This window comes from Xiphophorus couchianus, chromosome 9 (assembly GCF_001444195.1).
Source record: "Xiphophorus couchianus chromosome 9, X_couchianus-1.0, whole genome shotgun sequence".
NCBI classification, from domain to species: domain Eukaryota; kingdom Metazoa; phylum Chordata; class Actinopteri; order Cyprinodontiformes; family Poeciliidae; genus Xiphophorus; species Xiphophorus couchianus.
The window spans coordinates 2,117,305-2,131,938 of record NC_040236.1 but is presented as its reverse complement, the minus strand read 5'-3'; the positions used below and the strand labels follow the sequence as shown (position 1 = coordinate 2,131,938).

The following is a 14,634-nucleotide window of genomic DNA, read 5'->3' as shown; positions in this document are numbered from 1 at the left end:
TTGATCCATTCCAAGATCAAAATTTCTGCTCTGTAACTGCTCTGCTGCATTCAGAACAGCTGCCACTAGAGGTTCGGCCTTGAAATGAGCAGTTCAAGTGGTTCAACTTCTCTGCTAGTGAGATTTCACCTTCAGCTGGTCTGTGGCTTGTCATGTGGTTGGTGAAGTACTGGATTTCCACCCAAACCAGCCTGCTGCTGTTATTGTCCAGGTATTCCTAGACAATAACCTCCTGGACAATGTCCAGGTGCTCCTGCACAATAACCAGGAGAGGAACTCCTCCTCTTGTAGTTCCTGTTAGCCTTTCTAATCCCTCTTTTTAGGCTGATCCTTGCCGAGCTGCAAAGGGTATTGTCCCCACACCTGAAAGCAGTGTTCCTTTCTCTAAGTAGCCGCTGGACTTAGCGAGTCATCCATGCCTTTTTGTTTGGGAAGGGCATTATAGAACATGTAAATTATATCAAAATTACATTGGTGCTTTAGGATTGTAGTCTTTGAAGAGCAGGGTGGCTTTGGCATTTAAACTTGATTTTAAATAATTCTAAATATCAGTTCTACCAGGTGCTTAGCAAACACGTGCTGGAACTATGCATCTGCTTATCATAATAAACTACTTCTCAGTTCAATGCTCTTTAAAATGGTTGTAAATGCCATCATGAAGAAGCATTGTTGTGAGGATGTCTTGAAGAAGCGGTGTTAGAAAAGTCTTTTCAAGAAAACAGATACCAATTTCAAGATGTCAAATACAGTCATGATGCAAAGTCAAATTTATTTTCAGTATATATAGCATTTTCATAAAAGCTGAAGGTGACAAATTCTTGATTGTGCTACAAAATGGCACCCTGTGCCTGGAAAATATTTGATACCCCCAGTTATATAGGTTTTGGTGTGTGTGTGTGTATATATATATATATATATATATATATATATATATATATATATATATATATATATATATATATATATATAACAGAAGATAAGAAAATCTGGAAATTAGGTTTTTGTTGCTGGGGTTTGGAGGAATGAATATAATAATTACTGTTAAAAAAAAAAGTAATCTGAAAGTTATGTATGTTTATTTGGAAAGGTCACGTTTTCCATAACAAAAAAAACAGCATTATTAGCTTTTTTTTTCTCTCTATGAAAAATGTTTGTCATATAATTCCAGAATATTATGGCATAACAACCCCATAACGAATACTCTGATGGTGTGCAGCAAATTATGATTATTTTGTACCCAGAATGCATCACTTTGCTAAAGCCAGTATCAACTGATGTCCTGCGCGCTTTCTGATTGAAGCCCTACTGTGTTTAATTAGGCAGTCAACAGACTTGGCAACACTCAATAACTAAATAACTGGAATCATGAGTAAAAGGTCTGTTCCAAAAAAATCATTTTCTAAATCACAATCCATGAAAGTAGGCATGTGAAGACAAATTTGACCTTGTTTGAAGTGATATGCTGTGTTATGCACATGTTGTGTAATTGACACCTGGTGAATATCAGCTTGGTCTAAGTCAGTGTTTCTCAATTCCAGTCCTCAGGCCCCCCTGCCCTGCATGTTTTAGGTGTTTCCCTTCTGCTACACACCTTTATTGAATCTATGGGTGATCAACAGGTTTCTGCAGCACTTGATGGTCATGCAATCATTTGAATCAGCTGTTCTGGAATAGAGGCACATCTAAAACATGCAGAGAAGGGGGGCCTGAGGACTGGAATTAAGAAGCACTGCTCTAAGTTATCACTTGAGCATTAGCTTTGACCAAATATTTGTTGCTAGTGGAACTAATGTTTATGATTGTTTTAGGGTTTTAAGACATTAACCGCTAGTCTATCTCAGCATCTATGATAATAACTGATAGACTATAAGAACAGCTCTTAGCCTAAAACAGGCGTGTCAAACTCCAGTGTCCTGCCGGTGTCCTGCAACTTTTAGATGTGCCTCTGCTGCACCACCTGAATAGAATAATTAGGTCATTAAGGCTCTGGAGAACTGATCTACACAAGGAGGAGGTAATTAAGCCATTTCATTCCAGTGTTTTGTACCTGTGGCACATCTAAAAACTGAAGGACAGCAGCCCTTGAGGACTTGTGATTTACAGAGTTTAAGTATTTCATCCTACAGATGGAAACATTTGCTCTAGGTTATACACCCCCTACATTTGTCTCATATCTCAAAATTGGAAAACTCCATTCTAGTTGCTCAACAAAAAATACTGGGATTTATTTGTTTTGAAGCTAGGTACTTTAAAAAAATGCAGGCTGATAATATCTTTATTTGTGTTTTAAACAAAAAAATAACTGGTCACCAGTAGATATTTTACACTATTTGCGCCTCTAAAAAAAGTTGAATATTATAAAAAGTATGAAGGTTATGAATACCAAGAAAATGGTCACACTCTAATATTTTGTTGGATCACCTTCAGCTTTGATTACAGCCCGCATTCGCTGTGGCATTGTTTCAATAAGCTTCTGCAGTGTCACAAGATTTATTTCCATCCAGTGTTGCATTAATCTTTCACCAAGATCTTGTATTGATGATGGGAGAGTCTGACCACTGCGCAAAGCCTTCTCCAGCACATCCCAAAGATTCTCAATGGGGTTAAGGTCTGGACTCTGTGGTGGCCAATCCATGTGTGAAAAAGATGTCTCATGCTCCCTGAACCACTCTTTCACAATGTGAGCCCGATGAATCCTGGCATTGTCATCTTGGAATATGCCCGTTCCATTTGGGAAGACAAAATCCATTGATGGAATAACCTGGTCATTCAGTATATTCAGGTAGTCAGCTGACCTCATTCTTTGGGCACACAATGTTGCTGAACCTAGACCTGACCAACTGCAGCAACCCCAGATCATAGCACTGCCCCCACAGGCTTGTACAGTAGGCACTAGGCATGATGGGTGCATCACTTCACCTGCCTCTCTTCTTACCCTGATGCGCCCATCACTCTGGAAAAGGGTAAATCTGGACTCATCAGACCACATGACCCTCTTCCATTCCTCCAGAGTCCAATCTTTATGCTCCCTAGCAAACTGAAGCCTTTTTTTCTGGTTAGCCTTACTGATTAGAGGTTTTCTTACGGCTACACAGCTGTTCAATCCCAACCCCTTGAGTTCCCTTCGCATTGTGCGTGTGGAAATGCTTTTTCGTTCACAATTAAACATCCTCCTGAGTTCTGCTGTTGTTTTTCTTCGATTTGATTTGACCAAACGTTTAAGTAATCGCCGATCACGATCATTCAGGATTTTTTTCCGACCACATTTCTTCCTGGAAGACGATGGTTCCCCACCATCCTTCCAGTTTTTAATGATGCGTTGGACAGTTCTTAACCCAATTCTAGTAGTTTCTGCAATCTCCTTAGATGTTTTCTCTGCTTGATGCATGCCAATGATTTGACCCTTCTTAAACAGACTAACGTCTTTTCCACGACCACAGGATGTGTCTTTTGCCATGGTTGTTTAAGAAATGAGGAGTTACTCATTGCATCAGCTGGGCTTAAATAACTTGTTGCCAGCTGAAAGATAATTGCCTTTGCAGTACTTATCCAATAGGAGGCTTGTACCTATTTGCTTAGTTAAATCCAGGTGGCGACTTTTTTTTTTCCAGTAGTCAGACCACAGTTACTTATCGAAATCACTTTGCGTTACTGTGCTTTACTATCTTCTTTTGGATTTTAATTGTATTTCCTCTACGCGGCCGTAATGCACAACCTGGAGGGTGGGGATGGGGGCTTTAAAATCCTTCTTAGAGTTTTCCAGACAATTCTGGAACACACAAAAACACACACGAATTACTAACATTTTTTTTTGTACTGTTTGACTCTACCATCTGTTATTATCCAGATCCTTGCTGTCCATGCAGGGCCTTAGATCAGGCTGGGAGCAGGAATTAGGAACGGAGATAAGTAACAAACTCTGGAAGGCTGAGCTAGAGAATATTCACAACTGTTCTGCCAATTCTAGACACTGTCTTATTCAATTTAAAATCATGCACAGTTTTCATTACTGTAAAGTGAAGTTACATTAAATTTTCCCTAGCATCCCCACTGTGTGACAAATGCCATATTGAAGAAGCCACACTTCTAAATTCTTACTCTTTGTGTACAAAATTAACCCCATTTTGGTCTGGCATATTCAAAACTTTATCAGATATATTCCGTACAGAGTTGAGGCTGGACCCACTTCTCATTGTACTCGGAGTTTCTGTTCAGCTTTCTCAATTTAATAAATACCAACGACAATTATTATCTTATGCCTTTATCATAGGAAAAAAAACTAGTGTTGATGTTTTGGAAAAATTCAGAGGTTCCATCGGTTAAAATGTAGCTGGAGGAACTGGTAAGGCTCTCTCATCTGGAAAGAATACGGTTCTCATTGGCAAATAGCAATTCAATAGAACTTGGCAACCCGTTCTGCAATATATTGATAACTATTTGTGTTATGCATTGGTGCGGTGTTGAGGTGGTGAGGCAGACGCTGTAGACCCAGGATGTGATAATAAATGATTTTAATAATGAATGTCCAGAAAACAGTCCAACCAACGGGCAGCACAGCCGAGCGGAAGCCAGGGCTCGACGCCGGTAGTAACCGTTACACAAATGGATGAGAAGATGGACTGGGAACACAGATGACAGACTAGAAGTCAGAATGAGACAAGGACCCGACAAAGACACAGACACACAGGTGACACTAAATACACAGGAGGTAATCAGGGAATGAGAAACACCTGGGAGTAATCGAGGGGCGACTGGACAACACAGACACAGAAAACTCTAAATAAATACACAGAAAAACACAGAACATGACAATTTGAAGAGAATTTCATTTGATTCTCGGTGTGATAAGATATACTATAAGTCCTAGGGAAAGGAGAGGTGGGTGGGTCTTGAGAGTGTCCCTGTTTATTTGTCACTTTTGTTTTGTTTTGATTTTGTATTGTCTTTATGTTTTATGTTCACGTGAAAAAGAGGACAAATTTGTATTGTTTCAATTTTCATGACTGATTCCTCAATAAAACTGTTTGACAGCAAAAAATGCATCTTTAAATTTGATAAAGCATTTGAAGACTAAGCCATCTGTATTGCTCCATTTGTGATTTGTTAAAATAATCAGAGAAGAAGAGCCAGCCTGTATAAATAATAAATATTATCTCTCCATGTATTAGACCGCGCATGAAGGAAAACTTGACCAACTCCTGTTAGCCACTGTGCTAGCCTTCTTTATGTCTGCACGAAAAGCATATTACCGCCACCTACTGGACATGAAATTATCATGTTTATACGTATCACGTTTATACAAGATAACTATCAAATTTATACAAGATACGTATCAAGTTTGTACAAGATAACTATCATGTTTATAAAAGATAACTATCACGTTTATACAACATATCACAGTTATACAAAATAAGTATCATGTTATAACGTGATAGCGCTCTAATTTTTTTCCCTCTGTGATAGCGAAACTAAACCAGTCCCCGAATTGACTTGGTTTGTTCCTCAACATGTAAAACTGAGTGAGTTATCTTACAACCCATCCTATCTCTATTAATACACAGCGCATGTGCACATAACTCATGGTCTGTGTGGGCGTGTGACAAAAAAGGGAGGTAGTGTGTCGTTATAGATTAAAGACGATCTTTGTTGCCTCCATCAGTCTGCAGCAGCATCCGGAGCTTTCAGCCATTTTCCACCTGTTTCATTTGGCTGCAGAATACGATCCTCCTCGCCTTCGACACCGGCTGTCGTCACACCCCTCTCCGCTGGACCAGCTGTTGGGATGCAGACAGTGTTCGGACAGATGAGCGAGCAGCACCCGGTAAATCTGTGCTGGAGTCCGCTAGAGCTGAACCGGGTGAATCTATCTACGAGCTGCCGATTATATTGTTTTTATGAATCCTTTAAACCAGATATAGTGCAAAGATCTATTCCCTTCAAACGTCACAGCTGGCCGCCACCTGTTGATTGATTGACTGATTGATTGATCGTTCTCCATGTGATTCCTCCAACAGATGTCTCAATATGTTTGTTGTGGTCTGAGACAAAGAAACCAGAAGAATAAAACATTGGACCCTTTTTTAAATATTCCGTTCTTAACGCGATTATTAATAGTTGAGGCCAGTTTTAACATGTGTCACTGTAAACAGGGCCGGCCCAAGGCAAAGCAAACTACGCCGCCGCCTATGCCCCCCTAGGTGGAACTGATTTTTTATTTATTTATTTTTTAGTAATGATTTCTATGTGATTATATTAACAAAAACACACGACTTCATTATAAAGTTGTGATTTTTTTTGTTTTACTATAATATATATTTGATCATGAATGTAGAAATCTTTCTTATATGGACAAAAAGGGGGGAAATTGCTTTTGGGGGCCTCTGGTGGCCACAGTAGGTACCGCACTTCATTGTAATATGAGCTGCCCCACAGGCGCCTCCAAAGCGCCTGTGGAAGATAAGTTATCAAAACAATGTCGAAAAAAGACTGAATCCTTCAGGGAGAAAGAAAAGAAAGAGGAGGAATAGAAAAAAAGCCAAGACAAAGGTATGTTTTAATGTGCCTTGGTAGCCTAATATTTTTCAGAAAAATTTGTGGAGCTGCTAATAGAAACTTCAAAATAGTGTGTTTGATAACATTTGATAATAATAATTAAAACTTCTCAATGTTTGACATTGTCTAGCAAAATGTTTTCCATCAGGCTACATGGCTACTGCATTAATATATCAATGAGCTACTCTAAGATGTGGTTGGAGATATATTGTTTGCTGCTGATCATTTATGTATCTAAAATAAACATTTTTAATTGAAGGCATAGAATCAGCTCAGTATGGGTCCACATTCTCTGGTGAGAAAGATTCCTGGTATAAATAAAATTTTTAGCTATTGTAATTACATTTAGGAGAAATTAATTTAATCAAAGAATGCCATGAATATGTGTGTACGTATTCCATCAATAATAGAACAATACAATAAGCCTATTCAAATGCCGAGGTAACAGTTTCCTCCTTGAAGAAGGTTTCTAACAGTCCAGCTCCTATGTCATAGATTGAATTGATGTTTTCCTTTTCCCGAGACTACATGAGCCATCTTTGGATGCCAAAATATGTCCTGCCTAGAGTTTTAAAAATAAATATAGGTGTGTGCCACTATAAGGGCACTAAACCCATAAAGCCTTTTGAGTTGGGCTGCACCGATTGTAGTTTTTGCCGATTGCCGATCTTTAAAAAGCCTGACCAGCCAATTTTGATTTTGGCCAATACCAATTTTGTTTGTCTGAAATGTTGTTAAATATAGCAAAAAAAAAGTTGCTGAGTTGGCAACAGTGGGGTCATGCAGACCTGACCTGGTGGTCTGGTATATCAGTCAAATCTCTCTCTGGAGAGCAAAAGAGAACAGTGGCTAATTTTTAAACCTTTACTGAGGTAGATAAGATCGGTGGATGAGATTGGCTTCACATGTAAATATCGGCCGATCACCAATCCCAGAAAGTTAAGGAAATTAGCGCTGATATATCGGATAATAAAAGTGTCCTTATTATACGTGCATATAGAGTATAATGTAAACATCACTGTCAGAGATGAAATAATTTTAGCAGGTGTGTGAATGATCTAATCATGACTGTTGATTGCAACAATTTACACTATTAGCAGAACTAGAGGGCCCCAAAACCTGTTTAAAAATCTGTTTAGTACCCCATGGAGTCTTGGGCCAGCCTGTGTCAGTGTTTTAAAGGCCCCAACTTAGGGTTAGGTTTAGGGTTTGAAGTGCTCTGAGAACGTTTGCTAAAAGCAGAACAGAGAATTCCTGAAGGGACGGGGGAATCCCTGCGGGCAGCTGCGTGAGGTAATGTTAATGTAGCGGGAGAGGATTCCCCCAGGGTCTACACTGTTGTATGAAAGGTGTGTGTGAATACAAACATACTGAAACCACACTACTGCTTGTCTACCGGTTAGCGTCAGATGAAGAACATCAGAGCCTTTGTGCTCTGTTTTGGTTAGTCTGTGCTGCAAAAATATTTACTTAATGATATACATTTTATTTATGAGTCTCAGAGGGGGCTGTGACTAACTGTCTGTCTATCTATATATCTGATACTTTAATGTTTTAAAAATTATCGTAGCACGAACAGGTTTGTCAGCACAGACTACTGACACTATCTTAGTTTGATTTGGGTAGATATTTAGATACATATAACAAAATCCCTTTAGGATTTTTCCTTGGTGGAATTATCATTCCATATCCCACATAGCAGTCTTAGATATACATTAAATACTTATGTTTACATTAACAGCCCAATCCTATAGTCCATTTGTTTCTGTTGCACTCCTGTTAACCCTCCTCCCCACCTCAGTGAGGATTTAAACAGTTTAATTGCACGAGGCACAAAGGAGTTCCTCATCTGTTGGTCCTGCACGTTGGAAGAAGCTGTCTTCCACTGAATCTGATTTCCTGTCTGCTGATGACGGTGTACAGAGGGTGGCTGGCATTGTCCAGGTTTACTTTTGAACACCTTACACATATAACTATACACTTATTTTTAAATGCTAACTGAAAAATAACACACTGACTTTTTGTCAGATTTGAAAAATGTTGAAGGGCTAGCTTTACTCAGATGTGTGATGACATGGCTGATGCTGGGTTGTAAAATCACTTTCCATCCAAACATCTTTGTTGATAAATTGTTTCTGACTGTCCTGCAGTGAAGCATCATGGGCAGTGGCTGATGATCAAACCAACTACGGGCCAACTGCTGACACACCAACTTGGCATGGATCAGGCTTCAAGTTTAAATTCTCTGGTGAGTTACTTTTGTGTGTGCTGATATTTGTGACTGGCCACAGCAAAAGTAGGAACAAGTCTACTCAGTGGCGTTTTGAGTTATTTACAGATTCTAAAAGTGTAGATTCTAAGCTTTCCAATGACATGGAAATAAAAATAAATACATGTAGAATATATGGCCATTTGAATGTTGGAAGTCTGGATTCCAAAAGTTAGAGAAAACAATTTTCTAAGTTTATTCCCAAACCTTCTGAACTTCCTGGAAGTGTTCACAAAGACTGTTCATTTACATTACTTCGCATTTACATATCCCCTCAGTATTGACTGTCAACAGGTAGGCAATGCCTGGAAAGATGTATAGACACGTGCTCTCTAAAGATAGTTTTTGTCTGGCTTATCTTTCTATAAATATTTGTTAGAAGTTTTAAGATTTTGTCTGTTTTTTTAACAAGGCCTCTGTCTTGTGAGCCTTTGTCATGGTGTTGTCCAGACAAGATAAAAATACTTCCGCTGACAGTAGTGTTTACTGTGTCTAACACTATTGGTTATTAGCATCATTTTACTGTTCTATAAATTTAATTCTTTGCACAGTATGGCGGGCTGACCAAAATTTCTAATTAAAACTAAAAGCAGAAAAATATATGTAATATATATATAAGTATATAAATTGTGTATATGTATATATTTGGTTTTGATTTTCCTTACACATGAGTTTCATCAAGAATTGTAGGTGTATTTTGCTTCACTCTTATACATTTTCGTCTAGAAATATACACTCACAGGCCACTTTATTAGGTACACCTTGCTACCAGGTTGGTTCCCTTTTGCCTTCAGAACTGCCTTACCCCTTCGTGGCATAGATTCAACAAGGTACTGGAAACATTCCTCAGAGAGTCTGGTCCATATTGACATGATAGCATTGAGCAGTTGCTGCGGATTTGTCAGCTGCACATCCATGATGAAATTCTCCCGTTCCACCACATCCCAAAGGTTCTCTATTGGACTGAGATCTGGTGACTGTGGAGGCCATTTGAATTCAGTGAACTTATTGTCATGTTCAAGAAACCAGTCTGAGATGATTGGTGCTTTATGACATGGCACATTATCCTGCTGGAAGTAGCCATCAGACACTGTGGTCATAAAGGGATGGACATGGTCAGCAACAAGACTCAGGTAGACTGTGGTATTGATACGATGCTCAGTTGGTACTAATGGGCCCAAAGTGTGCCAGGAAAAAATCCTCCACACCATTGCACCACAACCAGTCTGAACCGTTGATACAAGGCAGGATGGATCCATGATTTCATGTTGTTGATGACAAATTCTGACTCTACCATCCGAAGGAGACTCATCAGACCAGGCAACATTTTTTCAGTCTTCTATTGTCCATGTTTGTTGTGAGCTTGTGTGAATTGTAGCCTCAGTTTCCTGTTCTTAGCTGACAGGAGTAACACCTGATGTGGTCTTCTGCTGCTGTAGCCCGTCCACCTCAAGGTTCAACATGTTCAGAGACGCTCTTCTGCATACCTCGGTTGTAACAAGTGAATATTTGAGTTACTGTCGCCATTCTATCAGCTCTAATCAGACTGGTTGTTTTCCTCTGATCTCTGGCATCAACAAGGCATTTGCGCCCACAGAACTGCCGCTCACCGGATATTTTCTCTTTTTCAGACCATTCTCTGTAAACTCTAAAGATGGTTATGTGTGAAAATCCCAGTAGATCAACAGTTTCTGAAATACTCAGACCAGTCCGTCTAGCAACAACCATGCCATGTCCAAAGTCACTTAAATCACTTTTCTTCCTCATTCTGATGCTCAGTTTGAACTGCAGCAGATCGTCCTGGCCATGTCTACATGTCTAAATGCATTGCAGGGTTTCCCCCAGTGTATTATAGGCCTAGCCCCACCGCCTTTCTTGTTTATGTTTTTAGGAAAATAAAAAAATAAATTAAAAATTGCTTCTTTTTTTTTTAAAGCCAGATTGCAAGCATCTCTGTTGCTTTGAGCGTTTCACTGGCTGAGCAGATTTATTCCTGAAAGATATGTTTATAGAAGATAGATTTATTGTTTATGCATTTAAAGCCGGACCAATCACACCGCTGGCGCCTCTGCGCGTTGCCTCGCGCGCTGCAGCAGCCGGATGTCTTAAGTTACCTAAGCCGCGCGCGCCTCCTTTCACTCAAACTGGACACAGGCTGACCTGTATAGATATTTACATCAAGTGACTGTGAAGAATTATGTTTCATTTCAGAGTTTTTGATCAAGGTAAGAGTTTACAAACCCACCACGTTAGCTCTGGTTGCGCAGCTCTACGTGAACCGCAGGAATAACTTGTAGTGGCTTTTTCAGAGGTGCGTTTAACAAGTGGTGAGAATGATTTATATTTGTGGACAAAGAATTTTATTTGGCTTTTCCATCTCAACACGCTGCCCAACGCCCGGCTCTGTCTGTACTGATAAAGTTTATGTCTATGTTCCCGGTTGGTCGGAGCGTTAGTGGTTAACGAACAAGGCTAACCTCATCATGCAGGTTCAGCCCAGTGAGCAGTTTTCGCGCTTGCCTCGCAGTCACGCATCACACTGATTTTATATTATTAGGCCCGAGCAGCAAAGCGCTGCGAAGGCCTATTGTATCTGTACTGTTTCTTATTCTTATTTTTCTGCCCCCCCAAAGAGGCGCCTTTTTGGAGGCTTTATCATATTCAAAAACTCACCAAACTTGGCGGATGCATACAGGGAGTTTCAAAATTTCATATTTTAAGGTCGTCGCAAAAATTGCAAAAAAAATGGCTCAACGGCGCCACCTAGCAATTTTCAAAAGACCCATTGCTATTCACTTACTTCATCGTAGAGACTTGAAATTCGGTACAGTTGTAGAGCTCACTAAGATGCTCAGAATTTACAAGTAATGTCATAGTGCAAGTATCGCAGGAAGTCGGCCATGTTGGATTGAAGGTCCATTTTTGACCCTATTTTGGCCATTTACAGCCTTTGTATTTGATCAAACTCCTCCTAGGGATTTCGATTGATCGGCTTCAAACTCGGTCAGTCTGATCATAAGGCATGGCCAATTAAAAGTTATCAAAATGGTGTGTTTTTGAGCATGTTGAAGGGGGGTTACCAGGGGTCAAAGTTCACCTACTCGCCATGAAAGAAAAAACTCTTATATTTCCTATACAAAAACACATAGAGGGACCAAACTTTCAGTGATTGATCGTCATCGGGTGTCCTAAAATACCCTGTGGTGAAATTTTTGTTTTACGTAGGCCACGCCCCCTGAGAGCAGGAAGTGTAATGTTTTACTGTGAACGGTCGCTATCTTAGCCCTTTGATCTAATAAACATGAAACTGTGTTCAGAGACAGAAGACATGTTGGTGTGTTGTGGATTCCAACCCCGACCGGCTGCGATGAAGCAGGTGGGCGTGGCGGTGTTTCGAACGCCGTCGAAATTCGTTTGGCTCTGAATTCCACAGTTTCGGGCCGACCTGCTCCAAACTAACTAGGATGGAACCTTATCCACCCGCCAACAGGAATCCATAGCGAAATTTGGTGGGCGTGGCCTAATTTCTCTATAGCGCCTCTATATATATACGGTCGATAGCTTCTGCACCAAACTTGGCCTGAGTGATCCTGGTGGGATGCCTGACGATCCTATGTCATCATATTATGACGTCATCTAAGCCCCGCCCCCTCACAACAGGAAGTGCTATTTTTTTCCTTATAAAGTTCCATCTATGGCTCTCTTGACCTAATCAAGGTGATTCTGTGATTCTGTATATATATATATCTATATATAGCATGGCTCCTCTTGGAGCCATGCTCTGAACCCAACAGGAAGTCGGCCATTTTGGATTGAAGTTCCAATTTTGACCCCGATTTTGACGTTTCCAGCCTTTGCATTTGATTGAACTCCTCCTAGGGATTTCGATTGATCGGCTTCAAACTCGGTCAGTCTGATCATAAGGCATGGCTGATTCAATGTTATCAAAATGGTGAGATTTGAACAGGTTGAAGGGGGGTTAGCAGGGCTGAAAGTTCCCCTGTGATCGACTGTGTAATATGTAATTACAAAGGGGATCCCTGTCATGTGTAGGGCAATGCTGCCCTCTGGTGTCGAATTACTTAAATAATGAAACGTTTTCAGTAATTCGACACCAGAGGGCAGCATTGCCCTACGAATCACTGAGTTCAATTTTGTAATGAAGAGGAAAAAATGAAAAATTTGTATTTCTAACAAAAAATTCACAGAGACACCAAACCTTCAGTTATTGATCATCATCGGGTGTCCAATAATATCCAATGGTAAAATGATGAAATCACTTAGGCCACACCCCCTGACAACAGGAAGTCTCATATTTTACTGTGAACGGTCGATAGCTTCTGCACCAAACTTGGCCTGAGTGATCCTGGTGGGATGCCTGACGATCCTATGTCATCATATTATGACGTCATCTAAGCCCCGCCCCCTCACAACAGGAAGTGCTATTTTTTTCCTTATAAAGTTCCATCTATGGCTCTCTTGACCTAATCAAGGTGATTCTGTGTTGGATGACAGATATGAAGTTGGTCTCACTTGCGTTAAAGTGCCAAAACGTTTCAATGGCGGCAACGCCGTTGGTATACGTTTGCCTCTAGATTCCACATGTTTTGACCGAGCTGCACCAAACTTGGCATGAGTGATGCTGGTGGGATTCCTGATGATCCTATGTCATCATATTATGACGTCATCTAAGCCCCGCCCCTCACAACGGGAAGTGCTGTTTTTTTCTTTGGAAAGTTCCATCTATGGCTCTCTTGACCTAATGAAGATGATTCTGATGATGAGCTCTGTCAATGCTTGCTACTGGCTGAACCGTGTGGGCGTGGCCAAATGGCGAATATCAGTCCCTCACCATATTCATACGTTTGGCTCTAAATCACACATAGATCATCCGATTGGTGCCAAACTGGATATGTATGACCTTTGTTCACCTCTAAAGAGCCCAACAGGTTTGAAATGTAATTTGACTCCACTGCGCCCCCTAAGTTGATACATGGGCTGTATCTCCTCGATGCATCGACCGATCTGCACCAGATTTTTTGACAGTCGTCGGTGGGCGCTGCCGAACACATTCACGCATATAGCCCGGCGGACGGGCGGGGAAACTGCGCGACAGCTTCTGCGGTGGCTGGCGGGCGGCGGTGCTGGAAACTGCGGCAGAGCTTCTGCGGTGGCGAGCGGGCTGTGGCTCTGGAAACTGTGCGAGAGCTTCTGCGGTGGCTGGAACCCCCGCGGTGGCCAATAGGCCGGAGCGGCGCTTGCTGCGAGGGCCGCTCGAGGCTGCTTGCAGCTTTAATTTTATTATTATTTTTATTATTATTTTTCTGTTTACACGATGCATCAAATCATATCAAATGCTTTGTCCACTTAGACAGAGTTAATGTGCGGAGATCTGAGAAACTCGGCCCAGAAACTGGACCAACCAAAATAGTTTCTGTGTCCCCTTGTTAAAAACTCAACAGACACGAAATGGAAGAGCTACTAAAGCCACACTAGCAGCATTGAATTAAATCTCCCGTTTCTTACGCATCTCTGCCAGCGGATTTAACTCATCAGGCAGGGCTGTATGAGGCCTGGAGTAGAATTTGACTTAGGGGCCCCTTTTGCTGCTAAAAACATCAGCACCTCTAATAGCTTCTGTGTCAGATTTAGTGAAATCTGGGAGAGGGGGAGGAGTTTAATTGGCAAAGCAATAAGTTATCATCGCAGTTTACTAATTTGTATTTGTGAACAAACATAGCTCAAACTCAAAGATTAAACTCATAGCATCAGATTGTAGCTATGGTAACAAAACAATTTAACTATGAATATTA

General features: G+C 40.7%; 1 protein-coding gene across 3 annotated transcripts in view; it reads left to right on the top strand.

Annotated features, from left to right (window-relative positions):
• The first annotated feature begins 5,625 nt into the window (after positions 1-5,625).
• stambpl1 (STAM binding protein-like 1) overlaps positions 5,626-14,634 on the top strand; it is a 37,578-nt gene continuing 28,569 nt past the window's right edge. Inside the window, exons 1-2 of one of the 3 annotated variants that reach the window (XM_028027129.1) lie at positions 5,626-5,821; positions 8,703-8,800. In XM_028027129.1, the coding sequence (XP_027882930.1) occupies positions 8,726-8,800 (75 nt within the window). In that variant the 5' untranslated portion in view covers positions 5,626-5,821; positions 8,703-8,725. Of the gene's footprint in view, positions 5,858-8,702; positions 8,801-14,634 lie in introns of all 3 variants that reach the window. The other 2 variants (XM_028027127.1, XM_028027128.1) reach the window with 2 other exon arrangements.